The 18,368-nt window shown below is 45.8% G+C and overlaps 1 protein-coding gene and 1 pseudogene across 1 annotated transcript; both read left to right on the top strand.

The window, feature by feature from the left end:
- The first annotated feature begins 5,489 nt into the window (after nucleotides 1-5,489).
- On the top strand, nucleotides 5,490-11,046 carry LOC122109771 (annotated as a pseudogene).
- Nucleotides 11,047-11,354: 308 nt separating this feature from the next.
- Nucleotides 11,355-17,475, top strand: LOC122109039 (UL16-binding protein 1-like). Its single transcript, XM_042681558.1, has 5 exons — nucleotides 11,355-11,687; nucleotides 14,328-14,535; nucleotides 14,952-15,230; nucleotides 16,105-16,194; nucleotides 17,356-17,475. The coding sequence occupies exons 1-5, from the start codon at nucleotides 11,355-11,357 to the stop codon at nucleotides 17,457-17,459; spliced, it is 1,014 nt and encodes a 337-aa protein (XP_042537492.1). The 3' UTR covers nucleotides 17,460-17,475.
- Nucleotides 17,476-18,368: the final 893 nt, after the last annotated feature.

Genomic DNA, 18,368 nt, shown 5'->3' with positions numbered 1-18,368 from the left:
CAGTAGTCAATGGAAAGCTGTTACCTAGGAGAGGCTTTATTTGTTTAGATTGTCATTATTTCTGAACTAGCAGGTCATTTATTATGTTATAAAATATCATTTGCATAAAGGTATTCATCTGCGCCCCCCCCCCCACCGAAGTTATATAACTGGCAAAGAAAATACATATTCCCAACATTTTATTAAAGTTCCAATGTACATTTCTTTGAGCCCAAATTTTCCTTGGGGTTAGAGTCACTCTGTGTCTACTACCACAAAGTTCATTTATTTCCAGGGTTTGTCTCCCCTAAGTAGCGTGAAAGTTAATACTTTTGACTTTTTCTCATTCACACTAAAATTGTAGATGCACTCGGGATTGCCTACGAATTCATGGCAAAAAAAAAAATGTGGGGACTTTTGGTTACGTCTTTGTGCCAAATGAGGGTGGCACAATCATGCTCAGCAGCAGACTGAACAACATTTTCCAGCCTCATTTCCAGACTGTCCCTCCCTGAATAGTCCATCTTCCTTTCTTTGACTAAAATGCCCCCTGGTGTTTGTTTTGAATTTAGCAACCAGTCATTGGCCTCTTTTCCATTTGAAGGATCTCCTGGTGGTTTTTATCATGTTTCTTTCAGGCAGCATATAGAGGCAAATTAAAATAGTAAGACTTCACTAAAAATAATAGCAATATGGTGTCTTAGATTTCTTTTTTTTTTTTTGGTCGGTCGTGGGACTTGAACTCTGGGCCTGGGCACTGTCCCTCAGCTCTTCAGCTCAAGGCGAGCACTCTACCACTTGAGCTACAGCGCCACTTCTGGTTTTCTGGTAGTTTATTGGAGATAGGAGTCTCACGGTCTCTCCTGCCCGGGCTGGCTTTGAACTGAGATCCTCAGATCTCAGCCTCCTGAGTAGCTAGGATTACAGGCATGAGCCACCAGCGCCCGGCAGTGTCTAATGAAGAATGATGCTACAGTTTGGATTAAGTATCTTGGACTGGTTGTTTTTTTTTTTTTTGGGGGGGGGTCTGGTTGTGGGGCCTGAACTCTGGGCCTGGGCGCTGTTCCTCAGCTCTTCAGCTCAAGGCTAGCGCTCTACCACTTGAGCCACAGCGCCACTTCCGGCTTTTTTCCTTTTGTTTATGTGGTGCTGAGGAATCGAACCCAGGGCCTCAGGCATGCAAGGCACGCGCTCTACCACTGAGCCATCTTCCCAGCCTCTTGGACTGGTTTTAAACTGGATTTGCTGAAGCATCCGTCCAGCTTTTGGTAACCTGTGAAAGTTTGTTATTTTCTGGGTAGACATTCTTATAGAGTGTTGTCTTTAAAATCAGATCGTCTCTTCTATATTGAAAGCATTTTTATGTTTTCTAATTTAAAAATTAATATTTTCTTATAGATATTGTGCAATAAAGCTGAAGTAGAATGTGTGGTTTTTTCAAATGCTTTAACAGCTGATAAAATTTTACATTTGTAAAATTAATATATTGTACTGGTACAAAATAGTTTTAAATTATATTTTGAGAAGCTCCCCCCCCAAAAAAATAATAGCGATACTTCATTTAAAAAATAGCAATAACAGCACCCCTTGCCTGAAATGTTTGGGACCAGAAATGTTTCCAATTTGGGATTTGTTTGCACTTTTGTTTTGGTTTTACTTTGGGGCTTGGGTTTGGGTTTTTTTTGGTGCTGGGTCTGGGACTTGAACTCAGGGCCTGGGCACCATCCCTGAGCTTCTTTTGCTCAAGGCTAGCACTCTACCACTTGAATCACGGCTCCATTTCCAGCTTTTTGGCAGTTTATTGGAGAAGAGAATTTTCATAGATTTTCCTACTCAAACTGGCTTCAATCCTCAGATTTCAGTCTGCTAAGTAGCTAGGATTAGAGGCATAAACCACCAGTGCCCAGCCTAATTTGGATTTTGATATATTTGCTTACATAAAATGAAATGCCTTGGGGAAGGAATCCAACTCTAAAAACAGAGATTCGTTCAAGGTTCATGTACATTCCATGCACATAGTTTTATAAACCATTTGAGTAGATGTTTATCTTGTCATAGTAGTCAGGGACACATTTTTGCCAGTGAACTCTTGAGAGTGCTAAAAAGCTTCAAATGGGGAATTTGGGGGAACTTTAGCATTTGGGTTTTGGGAATTACAAATGCGTGGAGACAAAACTCTCCAACCTGCTCCCCCAAAATGCTGAATCAACAACTTTCTTTTTTTTTTATTTTTTATTTTTTGTGAACACACTGTACAGAGGGGTTACAATTACATGGGCAGGTTAATGTATACATTTCTTATCAAGCATTGCAGCCTCCTCCTTTGTTTACCCTTCACATCCCTTTCCAGCCTCCCCCCCCCACCCCCCCACCCAATCCTCCCCGCTTCCCCCCCCCACCAACATTGTAAAGCTCGTTTTAGACATGACAACTTGTACTTCTCATTGTTGCAACAGGTCCACCTGTATCCTTATTCTACTTGTTTTTCCCCATCTCCTCTACAAGTTATACTGACACCAAATATAGTGAAAGCAGGGGTTATACTGTGGGGGAGGGACATACAAAGCTACAAAGAGATAATCTTATAAATGTGTTAGAAACAAATGCATGAAAGGAAAAAAAACATTAAAATACATATCTAAGGATTCATTTTCCTAACATCACATTATCTGACCTTTTCCACTTGACTCATACATATACTAGTTATTGCAAATAAGGGAAACCATGGGACCTATGTTTCTTTGGGCCTGGCTTACTTCACTTAATATAATTTTTTCCAAGTTTTTCCATTTCCTAACAAATGGGGCAATGTCATTCTTTCTGATGGAGGCATAGAATTCCATTGTGTATATATACCACACTTTCTTGATCCATTCATCTACTGAGGGGCATCTGGGCTGGTTCCATATCTTAGCTATGGTAAATAATGCTGCAATAAACATAGTTGTGTTGGTAGCTTTAGTGTGGTCTTGTTTGTAAACATTTGGGTAAATGCCCAAAAGTGGGATTTTTGGGTCATAGGGGAGCTCTATGTGAAGTCTTTTGAGGAACCTCCATACTACTTTCCAAAGTGGTTGAACAAGTTTACATTCCCACCAACCATGAAGTAAGGTTCCCTTCTGTCCACATCCCCTCCAGCATCTGTTGTTGTTAGAGTTCTTGATTTTTGCCATTCTAACTGGAGTGAGGTGGTATCACAATGTTGTTTTGATTTGCATTTCTTTTATGGCTAGGGATTGAATCAACAACTTTCTGTGTCTCATTTCCTCCAGGGAAAACTCTGAAGGAAGTCAGGAAGTTGGGAAGTCATGGTAGGACAACTCCCTTATCTGAAAGGCCAAGACCCAGAGTTCAGTGAGTTTCCAAGATATAAAATGAATTGTGTTCACTACCTACAACCTCAGCGCCCTCATCACAGAGTTGGGATTGACGAAGGCAATAATCACGAGTATTATGCTAAGTCTATTATGTGTCCCCATCTCATGTGAGCCTCACAATGTTGTTTTGAGGGGATCATTGTCTTTATACCTGTTTAATACATAGAGAAAGAAAGTCTTTGAGGCTGGGTGCTGTAATCCTAGCTACTCCGGAGGCTGAGATCTGAGGATCGCGGTTCAAACCCAGCCTTGGCAGGAAAAGTCTGTGAGACTCTTATCTCCCATTATCTACCAGAAAACCAGAAGTAGAGCTGTGGCTCAAAGTGGTGGACCACTAGCTGTGAGCAAAAAAACTCAGGGACAGCACCCAGGTACTGAGTTGGAGCCCCATAATCTACAACAACAACAAAAAAGAAGTCTTGGAGAGAGAGGTAAAGAAAACACAGGTGATACCTGCTACACAAACAGCATTTGAAACACCACACTGGTTCTAGCATCTGTGTGTAAAATCACTACTTACCTAACTACCTTTTCTAGTAACTGTGTACATTATACAGAAATGTAGACAAATGGTAGGTATGTAGCTATGGAGAGGTGTGGGTATACATGTATTAAGGTACATCTGATAAATCAATATGCAAGAGAGAATGGTGCTTTCTGCATTTCAAAACTATAATGAAACAGTATCTCAAGTCCTTGTCCCCAGGATGGAGGAGAAATTGGTTCTCATCTTCTTCCTTCAGTCCATACTAGAAAACCACTGAGTGGGCTAGGAAGATGGCTCCATGGTTGAGTGCATGCATGAGGCCCTGGGTTCAAGTCCTCAGCACCACATAAGCCAAAAAAGCAGAAGTGGTGCTGTGGCTCAAGTGGTAGAGTGTTAGCCGCCATCAGCTGAAGGACAGAGCCCAGGCGCAAAGTTCAGGCCCCATGACTAACAAAAAGAAAAGACAACACTGAAGTGACACTGTGTTTCTTAGACTGTGGTTCTGCAAACCACATTCCTGGGTGTCAATTATATTTCATCATTACATATTCTGGAAGTGGCCCAGAGGGCAGGCGTCCATGATTCTGTGGGCACGCCCTACAGCAGTTTTCTGGTTTTCTGGCAGCGGCTGAGGCATTGACGATTGATGTAGGTCCTGGCCTCACTGGCTTTGAGGAAGTGGGGGCAGGGCTACACACCCATTCTGGGAGTGCAGTTCCTCTCAAAGACAGAGGCCTCTGAGGGTAGTGACGTGTCTGCCGTGGTTTCCAGGCCACTTGGCAGCTTCCAAATTATAGCAAGAGAGGTAGAGGAAAGGGGCCAGCTGTGATCATGTGAAGAGGGAGGACAGGGTCCCTCAGCACCCCACTTTCCACACATATTACAACAACATGAGATCTATATTCGATAGCATCTCAAGGAGTCCCACAAAAGGAGAGTCTTGCAAGGCATACGTTTTGGCAAGGATTTATTTCAAAGAAACAGGCCTGCACTGGTGGCTCAGCCTTATAATCCTAGCTACTTAGAAAGCTGAGATCTAAGAGTGAAGGTTCAAAACCAGCCAGGAGAGGAAAACTCATATGTACAGAACTCTGAGGGTAGGACCAGGAAAGAGGTAAGAGGTAGAGATGCCACCAGTTACTATTAACTGGACCCTAAGATGTTTAACTTAGAGCCATTTGGACCCTAGAAAGCTTGTGATCTTGGGGATAAGATGAATGTCTATGTTACAGTTAACTGTTTATGGCTTTCCTCTGCTCGTTAACAATAAGGTAGTCAACGGTCACTATGTATACAAACTATACATCAGGTTAATGGTTGTAATCACAGGATGGATTGATAACCTGTTTTCTGCACATACCTGTACTGGCCTCCCCTACACTGAACTAAATAAATAAGCTTGCTTACAGACATCTCGGAGTTCAGAGGCCCATGCGTCCTGGACCTGCTGGCTCCCTGCCTCTCTCTGTCTTTTCTCCTTTCTTCTGCTCGGGTATCCTTTCGTGTTGTCTCAGGGTGCGGGCAGCCATACCCATGACACACATACCTCCAATTAACCACCAACAAGCCATAAGAAAGCGAAGGGACAGTGCCCAGGGCCTGGATTCAAGCCCCAGGACCACAAGTTAATTATTTAATTATAAGAAATGGAGGCAAGACTCAATTGGTAAAGTCCCTGCCTAGGAAGTGGAGGCCGTAAGTACCAACGCTAGGACTGCCCAAAAATGAGACACCACAGAAACATACAATAGAATTAGAGGAAAAAACCACAGACTCTCAGACCCCAAACACAGAAACAGCCAGAGCTGAAGGCAGCCAAGCCAGGGCAGTTCCTGTGAATAAGGATCAGAGAAAGATTTGGCTCAGGAGGACAGACATACTGAAGCATGTTATTTGAGCCCACACAGATGCCTTCCTCCATGCAGTCTCCTCAAAGTGGCTGCAGGACACAGCCTCACTTCACAGGAACCCAGGAACAAGGGAACTAGTGAGCAACAGCCACATCCCCATCAGCACCAACAACCCGTGGAGGAGGAGGCCCAGGTGACATGGCACCACCACCACTCACCTCCCCTTGATTGTCTTAGGGCTCCTTATCATGTAGGACAACATCCGAGGCTCAGAGGTCCTGGGTGCTCGGGTGGGTGTACACCACCATGAGCACTCACTACTCCAGGATCCAAAGGAGCTCAATGCCACTGTGAGTGGGCCTTACCTGGAGAGCCTGGAATATTCCCATACGGGTCCTGTAGGCAGCTGATTCCTGTGAGGCCCAGGAACCAATGTGACATCAGCGAGATGAACGAGCTTGAAGTCTATATTCAGGACCCGAATGACTGGCTAGTGTAGTACTGCAGGGCCAGACCTAAACCTTGAGGTCAAGTCCTGTCCTCTTGAAATCTGAGGTAGATTCTAAGAGACTCACACGTGTGTGAGAGACCTAAAGAAGATAGGCAGGAAAGAGAGAAGGGGCATATTTCTACCACTACTAAATGTATGAGGCATTAGGATGTGTTGTAAGGATCTGAGGTTTTTGTTTGCTTTCAGTAAGGTGCTGTTTGCTTCCAAATTTTTATATACAAGCAGATTCAAGGAGGAAAAAAAGAAAAATACACAGAAACTATAGATCTGTGATCTAATAGAAATCCAGTGCAAGCCACAATTTAGGCCCATATGCAATTTCATAATAACCACATAAAAAAGCAAAACAAGTGAAGTAAAAATTCTAATATTCTGCTTTAACTTAATATAGCTGAACTGGTCTATTTTAAATTAATTGCATTTATTTTTCATTATGTGGTACAAAGGAATTGAACTTAGGGCCTCATGCATGCAAGGTAAGCATTCTACCACTAAGCCACATTCCCAGCCTTTAACTGATTGTTATTGAACTCAAATCATGATATCAACCTGTGCTCACTGCTGGCCACATCTTTGTTCTTTTGTTCACAGCCCCATATTTCTCCTCTTTCCTAACCATGGCTAAAAGACAAATGATTAAACCAACCATTGTGAAAAAATCAACATAAATGACTTAATCTTGGAGGAGCCATGCCTAAGACACTGAACATTATCACCAGGAGGATGTGTCTTTTGGACCAAGAGGAAGATCAGAACAAGAATCCTTATACAAGAAGAGAGGGGAAGAGAGTATTCAGATGGTATTAAATCTGGACTTGAGAATGGCTCATGTGGTACAGGGCTGGCCTAGCAAACATGAGGCACCCAGTTCAATTCCTACTACTGACAAACAAAACAATTTCATTAACACTCGAAGGAAATCCTTAGCCAGCCCAATAAGGGAAAAGAAGGAAATGAAAGGGATCCACATAGGAAAAGAAGAAATTCACAGATGACATGAAAATCAGTTGCCTTTCTGTACACCAACAATATACAAGCAGAAAAGGAAATCAGGAAAACAACTCCAATCACAATAACCTCCAAAAGAATAAACTATCTAGGAATTAACCTAACCAAAGTTGCAAAGGACCTATTCAGTGAAAATTATAAAAATCTAAAGAAAGAAATCGAAGAGGACACCAGGAAATGGAAAGACCTTTACCCTCCAGAGTAGTTAGGATTACAGGTGCAAGCCATCGGCTCCTGGCTTATCACATTTTTTTTTTGGGTGGGCACCAGCTATGGAAGAAATGAGGTTTCAATGTAAAGTAAATTCCTCACCATTGCTTTGCATCATTACTCTGAAGAGCCACAGTGTGGTGTTTGTGAAGCTGTTATAGATGGATAGCTTTTCGGTGGACAGTTCTTCACCTGGTTGATCCTCTTCCAGGGAGCAGGTGGTCCTGAGCCAGGCTAGAAAGTAAAGTGGAAAGTCTGTTTCATTGTGGAGCGCATATAAATCAGTATTAAAAATTTTTTCTGGGTGTGACTTTATACATGTTTTAGGCCTTTAGGATGAAGGGATGGAGATTTCCTAGGTGTCTCATTGTGAAAATGGCAACATTGTGAAAATGGCCATACTGCCCTTCAATGCAATTCGGTCCAAATGACATTCTTTACTGAAACAGAAAACAATCCAAAAATTCATAAGGATCAGCAAAAGACCTAGAATAGCCAAAGCAATTCTAGGCAAAAGAAGCAATGCAAGTTGATGTTAGGTGAAATGAACCCCAAGATAAGTATTCAAATGATTTTTCATTCATGCAATTGTTTCTAACCTATTTGTAAGATGATTTCTGTGTTGCTTTGTATGTCCCTCCCCCACGGTATAACCCCTGCTTTCACTGTATTTGATGTAGGTATAATCTGTGGAGGGGAAGGGAAAAAGCAAATTGTTTAACTAGGGATACAGGTGGTCCCATTGCAACAATGAGATGTACAAGTCGTTATGTCGAAAGTGAACTTTACAACTTTGGCGGAGTGGGGGGGAGGGGTGGATAGGACAAGCACATGCACCTCCATGTTCATTGCTGCACTGTTCACAATAGCCAGGATATGGAAACAAGCCCAGTGCCCCACCACAGATGAACAGATCCAGAAATGGTGGTGCCTGTATACAATGGAATATGACACAGTCATTAGAAAGAACAAAATAATGGCATTTGCAGGGAAACGGATGGAATTAGAATAAAACATATTGAGCAAGATAATCTAGATCAGAGACACAAATAGCACATGTTCTCCCTGATATGCTGGTGTTTCTTTCAAAATGGAATGAGATATGACAGAGTAAACAGGACTCAAGAAATAAAGGACCTGGGCTGGGAAGGTGGCTCAGTGGTAGAGCGCTTGCCTTGCATGCATGAGGCCCTGGGTTCGATTCCTCAGCACCACATAAGAAAAAAAGAAAAAAGCCGGAAGTGGCGCTGTGGCTCAAGTGGTAGAGCGCTAGCCTTGAGCTGAAGAGCTGAGGGACAGCGCCCAGGCCCAGAGTTCAGGCCCCACGACTGGACCAAAAAAGAAAAGAAAAAGAAATAAAGGACCTCTTAAGTTGTCATGTAGTTTCTAGGTGACTCTAAGTTTTGGACCCCATACAGGCTGTATACACATGCACATCTGCGGGAAGCTAGGAGAAAGGCACAGATTTGGAGGAAAATGGGTGAAAAAATACAGCAAGGGGTCCATCAGCTGCACTGGACATTGAGGAAAGAGAACTAAGCAACTCATGGGCAGTGAGGGAGGGAGGGAATGAGAGAGAACGAGGGAACAGCTGACACTGTGCAAAAGCAAAGAAAGGAACAATCACCCCATTTGGAAGAAATAGTTCTGTTGTTAACGTTTGTACAGTTCATAAGCTTTGTAGATCAAAATAAGGGCAATTTGCATTGTGAAGAGTAAAATGTGTTTGTGACTTTAGCTAAGCATAGCTATGCTTATGAAATTTATGTGATTACTTAACAAAGAAATTTTTAAAAAACTCAAAGATTTTTTAAACTAAATAGCATTAAGAATGAGGCAAGAAAAATCAAAGACAGGCATGGTCATTGGAAAAGATGATTATTGACACAGAGAGATAAGAAATAATTGCAGGCAGGTGCTGGTGACTCAAACCTATGATTGTAGCTACTCAGGAGGCTGAGATTTGAGAATCTTCTTTCAAAGCCTGCCCAGGCAGGATCCATCTTGACACTCTGATCACCTATGAAATCACAGAAAAAGCGGCAGTGGCACTGTGGCTCTACTGGTACAGTTCTAGCTTGAGCACAAAAGGGCTCCAGGACAGTAGTCACACCCTGAGTTCAAGCCTCAGGACTGGCATAAGAAAAAAGGAAGGAAGGAAAGCAGAAGGGAAGGCAGGCAGGCAGGCAGGAAGAAAGGAAGGATGGAAGGAAGGAAAGAAGGAAGGAAGGAAGGAAGGGAGGGAGGAAGGGAGGGAGGGAGGGAGGAAAGCAGGGAGGGAGGGAGGGAGGGAGGGAGAGAGAATGACACAAAAAAGAGAAAGAAAGAAAAGTGAAAGAGAGAAAAAGGTAGAAAGAGGGAAAGGAAAGAGACAAACAAGAAATAAAACAAAAGAAATAACAAAGAAAGGAAAGAGAGGATGGTCCGAGGCGGCGGCGGTGGCCATGGCAGAGGCGGCAGCAGTGGCCGTGGCAGAGGCGGCCGCGCGAAGCGTCGCTGGGCAGAGAGGGACAGCAGTGTGAAAAGACAGTTGAAGAAAAGAAAAGTAAATCTTGTGAAGCTGACATCTCCAGCGATCTTCGAAGAGAAATAGAAAATCATTAAAGCTTTCTCAGCCTGAAGATTTCTATCACTTCTGGAAGTTTTGTGAAGAACTTAATCCTGCAAACCCAGCTGATTCACTTTCTACAAGCCTTGGACTTCGATTAGTGGGTCCTTATGATATCCTTGCTGGAAAACATAAATTAAAGAAAAAATCCACAGACTTGAATTTTAATCTTCACTGGAGGTTTTATTATGATCCTCCTGAGTTCCAGATCATTATTATAGGAGATAATAAAACTCAGTACCACATGGGATATTTCAGAGATTCTCCTGATGAACTTCCTGTATATGTTGGTACAAATGAAGCAAAGAAGAACTGTGTAATTGTTCAAAGTGGAGATAATATGTTTGCTGCAGACAAATTATTTTTGATGAAAAAACTTAAGTAACTGATAAAAAGAAAACCAGCCTCTTGAAAAGCATAGATGAAAAACTCACAGATGCAGCCAGAAAACTGGGATACTCACTGGAACAGAGAACCATGAAGATGAAACAGAGAGACAAAAAAGTTGTTACCAAGACCTTTCATGGTGCAAGCCTGGTTGTCCCAGTAGATAAAAATGATGTTGGATATAGAGAGCTCCCTGAAACAGATGCTGGCCTTAAGAGAATTTGCAAGACAATTGCTGAGGCTGCAAAAGGTCTGGAGAGACTGACTAAAGGCATTTGCTCCTATTCAGGGAATGATGACCTCTGCGCAGTGTGCTAATGACGAACGCGATTATGGCATGGGGCTTGAATTGGGAATGGACCTCTTTTGCTACAGTTCACATTATTTTCATAAAGTCGCTGGCCAACTTTTACCTCTTGCATATAATCTGTTGAAGAGGAATCTGTTTGCAGAACTTATTGAAGATCATCTGGCAAACAGAAACAAAGAGAACATAGACCCACTTGCAGGATAAATGAGGGAGGGTTTGTTCTGTTTGGTGTATAATATTTTTAAATGCCATATCAGACTTACGGGGGGTTGTTTTTAAGGAACATGGAAAATAAATGGAAAAACGGAAACATTTACTAAAAAAATAGAAAGAAAGGAAAGGATAGAAAGAAACAAAGAAAGAAAGAAAAAGAAAGGAAAAGAAAAGAGAAATAGTCTTGTGGTAACTAAGATGAATAACACACTGCTTCGCCCAAGGAAGATGTGAAGCAGGGTCCGTGCCAGCAGAACAAGGTCCTGGCTCCGCTGCTGCTGCTGCGTATGGTGGTGGCTTCCAAACTAGAGCTGAAGAAGCAGAGTGTGACGTTTGGACACTTGGCACGCACGGCTGGGCGTGACGTGTCTGGGAGTGTCCTTCGCCCTGAGATTCAATCAGGAAGCTGCGCGGATGACGGAGCTTCCATGGGTTGGCGCCCTTAAGACCTTAGAACTCTCCAGATTCTTCGCCAGGGCCGGGGTGACGCCGGACACGGGAGGGTCGTGGGGAGAGGGCGCGGGCACGGAGCTGCGGGCTCCAGCGGAGGGGCCCGGAGCCGCGAGCCAGCCGGGCCAGCCTGCGGGACCCAGGGCTCAGGCGCGCTGTGCGCTTTTAGGCGCGCGGTCGCCACCGCGGTCCGCGGGAAACAAGCCAGCATGGCGCGCGCGGGACACTCCGGATCCGCACCGCGGGACACCTGGATTCTGCGGCTGCTCTGCGGGGTGCTCTGCTGGAATGTGGCCGGTGAGTTCAGCTCCCAAGCCGGGAATGGGTGCGATCCGCGTGGGCTTCCCCGTGGGGCTGAGTCACGCCCCCCTACAGGACTCCTGGAGCCCCTGTCACCCAGCCCAGGGCGCAGCCGGTCTCCCCCGCGCCCACCGCAGCCCAGCCCAGCCCTGCCCAGCTCGCCAGCAGCCGGACTGAGCAGCCATGGAGAAAAGTAACAGGAAAAGAACCCCAAGTGTAATGGGACTGGGCTACAGCAAAGGAGAGAGCAAGAGGAAAGTTTAAAGGCCAGACCCTTCCTTCCCCTAGCTGAACCACCCTCCTCACCGCAGCGTCCCCAGGGCCTCCCCACAAACACCAACACAGCATCTTCCTTCTGCTCTACTGTGGAAAGGAAATCCCTAGCACAGGATATGATCAGGCAGGAGATGTGAATTACCCCACAGCTGGACAATCTCCTCCCATCTCCTCTCCCTTTACACACAGGGCCACAACCTCCAGGGTACCCCCAGCAGTCTTTGCCTTTGAATTCCCTTCCTCCCACCCCCCCTCCTTTTTGGGGCTGGTCCTCAGGCTTGAACTCAGGGCCTGGCCACTGTCCCTAAGTTCCTTTTGCTCAAGGCTAGCACTCTAGCACTTGAGCCACAGCACCACTTCCAGCTGGCTTCTTTTTTCTTTAGTAATCGCAGATGAGGTCTCATGCTCGTTCCTGCCCAGTCTTGTTCCGAAATTGGCCCTCAGATCCCAGCCTCCTGAGTAGCTAGGATCACAGGAGTGAGCATTGGCTTCAACTGGGACCCTAGTCTCCTGAACTCAGATTTGAGTCTATCAAGGTCTGAGTGTGGGTGGCCAGCTCAACTTCCTGCCTGGGATCCAAGTGTGTGTTTATCACTCAGCAGCTGCCTGTGGCTTTGGCTGGCCTGAGTGATAGGACAGAACAGTTCCCATTGTTTGAGACCACTGTGGCCTCCTTGGCTGTCCAGTGGGTTCCTTGGGTCATCTGGGCCAAAGTGGGCACACCCTGAAGCCGCAGGTGTGAGCCACAGGTGTGAGCCGACTTTGAGGTGAGATTGTGCCACCTGGGACTCCTTGTACAGGGCAATCTCAGTCCTGTGCTCTGCAGTAAGGGGCTGCTTTAGGTGTGCTGTCCCATAAGAAGATCTCTGCCTGTCTCCCTTAACCTACTATGGTAAGTCTGACTATTCAAGCTCCTACATCACATTCCATGTCCTCATTTCCTGCCATCTTCCCTGTGTGAGAATGCCAGGCTGCCTGATGACTGAGAGAGGCAGTAGCCCACCTCAGCATGGTGCTGCTGACGCTGTGTCCACTCATTCCCCAAAACCAGATAGCCCCTGTCTCCCAGCCCAGTGCCATGCCAGGCGCTTGCACTGCTGCACACATCTCTGTGGCAGATGGCACAGGCTTCTGAACACCAGGTGGGACTGTCCACTTACCAATGGCCAAGAATTCCACACAGCACGATTGCCCAGCATACACCTCTCAGGGTCACAGCCTGCCTTGATCATAGGGCTCTAGGGGCAAGGACAGACACATCAGCCATTCATGGGTTACCTGTGGCTGCTTCCAAGCTATAGGAGCAGAGTCTCTAGCCTGGAAAGCCTGCAGTTGTTACAGTGTTGCCCTTCCTGACAGCCTCTGGAAAGTTCATGCCTGGCCCTGGAGACCTAGTGCATGAGTGCAATGCAGTGAGCCAGAAAGAAGCATTTATTGATGGGGGGGCGGGGTTTGAAGGCTCCTCCTTCTGTGAACCTGCTCTCCACTTGAGAAAGAACTGTGGGTCTGTATGAGCAGTGGATCACTTCTGGAAACCTGGCACAGGAGCCAGCTTTTCTGGGAATGGCAGCCTTGGCCTCCTGATCACCCATCTCTGGGATTTGTCTTCAACTCCTCTGATGCAGCCATATCTGGGTTTGTGGCAAACTTATGATGTTGAGAAAATTTGGATTCTATGAACCTTGGCAGAGCCCTCTGGGGACCAGGCCCCTGGCGACAGCCACCCTTGGATTATATCGACCGTTGTCCCCCATTGTCCACGTGGATTGAGCACCCTACCTGGAGTCTTTCTATTGGGACTGTACTGCCATCTCCTCCCACCAGCCCTAGGTATTCAGTTCACTGATCTTTCGAAAACAGAAGCACTTCATTCACTGGCTATTCTTTGTATGCTTGGTAAGCAGCAGCCCTGTATGCCTTCCCATGGAGCAGATTGGACTGGATATGTCTCTAGACATGCTTCATATTTTGTCCACTCTGCAATGCCCTTCTCAGAACTTTGCTTGACATAGCAACCTGGCATTTCCATGCCAAAATCCTATGCTTATGAATACAGGTATCTGCCTGAGAGAGAGGGCAGGTAGAACAGGAATACATGCTTTCTGGGCAGGCAGGGCCCTCTCTTCCTCCTCAAACCATGGAGGAGGATCTACACTTTACTAGTGCAGAAGAAGGACCAAAAAGAATGTTAATTTTTTCCTTTTTTGCCAGCTTCAACTACCTGAGGGATTTTCTTGGTGTCACAGTCTTGAGGGACAGGGTGTCTCTGGATTTCTTGCTCTTTATCTCAAACCTCATTGTATGTCTTCCCCCACAGATGCTCACTCTCTTTCCTATAACATCACTGTTGTTTCGAGACAGTGGTGGTATGAAGCTTACGGCCAAGTGGATCAACATACATTCCTTTACTACAACAGTAGCAATGACACATGCAATCCTGTGGGCCTATTCGGGTTGAAAGTGATTAAAACAGAGGCCTGGCAAAAGCAACCTGATATTCTGAAAGACATAGGGGACATCCTCAGACAGCAACTGGCTCACATTAAATTAGAGAGTGGTACAACCAAGGGTAAGTTCCAAATGGTCCTGAGAAGGAAGGAGCAGGTATGGTGGCAGATACAGGGAATGCATGACTTAAATGTAAAAAAAAACAAACCCTGAATGTTGATTCCAACAAGTCCACCGTGAAGGCTGTGATGTGGAAAATAGAGGAGAGGAGAGAAAACAAGGGGAGAAACACTGGACACTGGTGGCTCAGGCCTATAATCCTAGCTATTTGGAAGGCTAAGATCTGAGCATCTGGCTTTGAAGCTAGCCCCAGCAGAAATATCTCCAACAAACTGAAAAGCTAAGTTAGAGTGGGAGGTCAGGGGTTCAAAACTCTGTAGCAGGAAGAAAGGAGGAGGGAGGAGACAGGGAAGGGAAGGAGGGAAAGGAACGCATGTGTCAAGACCAGAGTCTGCTTTCTTTCCATCTCTTTCCCAGGAGAAGATCCCTGCACCCTACTGGGCAAAATGTCTTGTCAGCCTGAAGGCAATGGAAAAATCAGTGGGTTCTGGCAGTTAGTCTACAATGGCCAGATACTACTCCACTTTGACTCCAACACCCAGCAATGGACAGAGGTCCATCCTGGATCCAGCTGGATAAAAAAGATTTTGGAAGAAGACAGGTCTGTGACTGACGTCTTCCACAAGACCTTAGTAGGAGACTGTGCAAGCTGGTTGAAGCAGTTTTGGGGTCCCTGGCAGGAAATGCAGCTCACAGGTAAGTTGGCAGGAGCAGAAAACAGTGGTACCTCTCTTCAGATGACATATTTCTGACGTGTGTATATGTTTGTGTGTGTGTGTGTTTGTGAGAGAGAGAGAGAGGGGAAGGAAGATAGAAAGAAATAAAGAAAGACAGAGAGCGCGCTTCTAAACCTAGGCAAGTGATGGTTTCATGGTGACTTTTCCTTCGATGAGTGGTCAGAGGTGCAATCCTTCCATCTCTTCTCTTCTTATCTCCCTGACTTCTCAATCTCACTGCCCACACTTCTTTTGATCTGTGTTGCCCTCTTTCTCCAAATTCTCCATCCACTGCTGACTTCTCGCTGCCTCTGGGCTGCAGACATTCTTCTTCTTCCACGTCTCTCCTCTTATTGGTGCCTTTTCCTAGAGTCACTATTCTTTCTCATCTCCCCTGATCCATTTCCACAGAGCCTTCAGAGCCACCTTCCAGGGGGGAGGGAAGACAGGAGAAAACCAGGCAGCAGGTCACAGTGCTTGAAAAAAATGTACTCATAGCTTACTTTTGTAACTGTAAGCCCTCTGTACATCACCTTTACAATCAAATTAAATTTAAGCAAAAGAACCACCTCCCAGGGCAGCTCCCGAGGCCCTTCTCTCCCACCATTTTCATGGCTCACCTCTCTTCTGCCAGAAGGCAACATAGGTTACTTTTCCAACTCTGGCTTCTCCCATGAGCTCCTTCAGAACAGTAGGCAGTGCTCTCTCCCTCACCACCAGCCTCACCAGCCACCCCAGAACAGCAGGATAGGAACGGGAGACATTATTAAGTTACTTGAGGCAGCAGAGGCTAGTGACCTGCCACTTAAGATCTGGAGACCAGACAAGAACTGACGTTCATGTTTCTATTTCAGCTCAGCCAACCCCAAACAAATGCACCAGAATCACACTCAACATCTATGTTGTGTTATGCCTTGCCTTATCCACCTTATTTGTCAACCAAGGTGAGTCTTTGAGTTAACGGATGCTCTGGGCACAATTGGGAAGGAAAGAGGGGCAGATAGGTGAAGACTGAGGATGTAAAAATGAATTCCTAGTGTCCTACTCCAGTCCATCAATGCCTCTTCTCATGGTGACAGGAGACAGGAGAAGTCCACCTCCTAGCACTTGATGGCAATAGCTTGGGCATATTCAGTGCCCATATCAGCAATGTTCCCTCTCACAGAGCAGTGGGATAAGGAGGGGCTCTACCAAGATATGGCCTATTGATTCTAAAAGGGTTTAGCAGAATTAGTTCACATCAGCTACCCAATTGTGAGGGTCCAGTGATACTTGTGTGGGAACAGCAGGAACACAAAAAAGGAAAATATCCAATTGGAATGTAACAGCTTGGTAGCTCTGTCCTTGATGTGTAGACATGAAGGTGATTCCATCTTACAGATGAACAGGAGGGTGGCCAGTGTCTCATTCCCAAGCTAGGCAACTGGAAAGGCCTTTCCTGACCCAACTCAGAAGCAGAAGAAGTTCAGGGCTGCACTCCCATGCAATGTGGCCTGAAGTCTGAGTCGTTGAGGTAGGAAGCTGAGAGTCCAGTTGGCCCAGCCTCAGGCTAGAAGGAAAACAGACCAGTGAGGACCCTTGGAATCTAGAAGCCACCTGGCATCCAGCCTCCTGTAGGTGTTCTATCCTGAACCAGCTCAGTGGCCTCTCCTCAGAGCAGATTTAACCCCAGAGACAGAGGGGATTAAGCTGTGGCTGGTATCAAGTGCTTCCCCAGCTGAGCTGACCAGGAATGCACAAGGTGGAGACAGGGTCATGACATCAGAACTGTGTGGATCCCAGGTGAGTAGTTGCCCCAATGCCAGGGCAACCAGAAACCAGACCCTTGTCTATGGTCTGGCCACCCCTTAGAGCAGAGTGTAGATCAAGGAGCAAGTCAGGCATTACAGCTTCAGGCCTGAGCACCATAATCTATAAGAGGCCCTGCAGCTGAATGTGGGTTATGGGAAATGGCTGTAAGGAGCGGAGGTGATGGGTGAGGGAGACACATGACACTTAGTGAGGGGAGCTCTGGGATGGGGTGACTGAGAAAGGTCCCTCAGAAGCACTGACCCAAGGTTTCCTCAGGAACTTGCAATCATGTGTTTCCTTGTTTGTTTATAAAGGAAGAAGAATGCCAAACGCCAAAATAACACAGAATGGAATAAAAGGCCTGAGAGGACATCTGAGGAGTGAGGTTCAAAGCCAGTGGGAGCAGGAAAGTCCATGAAACTCGTACCTCCAATTAATCACCAAAGAAAGCCATGGCATTGTAGCTCAAGTGGGAGAGTGCTCGCTTTGGGCCATAGGAGCTTAGGGCTGGGCGCTGGTGGCTCACACCTGTCATCCTACCTGCTCAGGAGGCTGAGCTCTGAGGATCACGGTTCAAAGCCAGACGCGGCTAGAAAACCCTGAGAGACTCTTATCTCTAGTAAAGCACCAGAAAAACAGAAGTGGAGCTGTATCTCAAGTGGTAGAGCTCTCGTCTTGAGCTGAAGAACTAGGGGACAGCACTCAGGGCCAGAGTTTAAGCCCCACGGCCAACAAAATAAAGGAGCTTAGGGACAGCTCTCTGCCCCCGAGTTCAAGGCCTTGTACAAGTTAAAAAAGAAAAAAACTTGAAGATGCTACCAAGAAGCTGATGAGCACATGGTGCTGTGAGTGAGGTAACTCTCCATGTCCAGCACTTGCCAAAGCACCGCCTGATACTAGTTCTCAACCACAAGGAAGTTAAACGGCAAATCTAGGAGCCTCCAGCCAAACTTACACTCAGCCCAGCTCTTCTGCTCCTCGAGATCAATATGAGAATTTAGTAGACCTTCCATCTTTTCTCATTTGAGGATCACCATTAGCCCACGCCCTGGGTCACTGTAAGGCAGACTCTTCTGACTGGTGCTTTAACTCTCCTGACCACCATGGTAGCCACACCCCTTTCCTCCATTGCTTGGGTGCTACTTATTGTCTCCTGAGATTCAAGGATCCAAGGAAATATTGTAACCTCAACATCTCAGGATTTTATTCCATTTTGTGTTATTTTTACTCAGCACATTTTTAACATGTTAGGCCATTTTCTCTTGTAGCTACATGATGGAATTGTATAGTTAGGTTCCTAATAGCTTTGAACAAGAAATCTCAATAG

This window comes from Dipodomys spectabilis, unplaced genomic scaffold, assembly GCF_019054845.1.
Source record: "Dipodomys spectabilis isolate Male_0828 unplaced genomic scaffold, ASM1905484v1 ptg000001l, whole genome shotgun sequence".
Classification (NCBI taxonomy): Eukaryota; Metazoa; Chordata; class Mammalia; order Rodentia; family Heteromyidae; genus Dipodomys; species Dipodomys spectabilis.
The sequence above is the reverse complement of the archived record's forward strand: the minus strand, read 5'-3'. Positions and strand labels throughout refer to the sequence as shown.

Coding starts and splice junctions, on each gene's coding strand:
- LOC122109039 (XM_042681558.1), top strand. CDS start 11,355: ATGACGGAGCTTCCATGGGTTGGCGCCCTTAAGACCTTAGAACTCTCC. Junction 11,688..14,327: donor GCTCTGCTGGAATGTGGCCG/GTGAGTTCAGCT, acceptor GTTTCGAGACAG/TGGTGGTATGAAGCTTACGG. Junction 15,231..16,104: donor GCAGGAAATGCAGCTCACAG/GTAAGTTGGCAG, acceptor TTTCTATTTCAG/CTCAGCCAACCCCAAACAAA.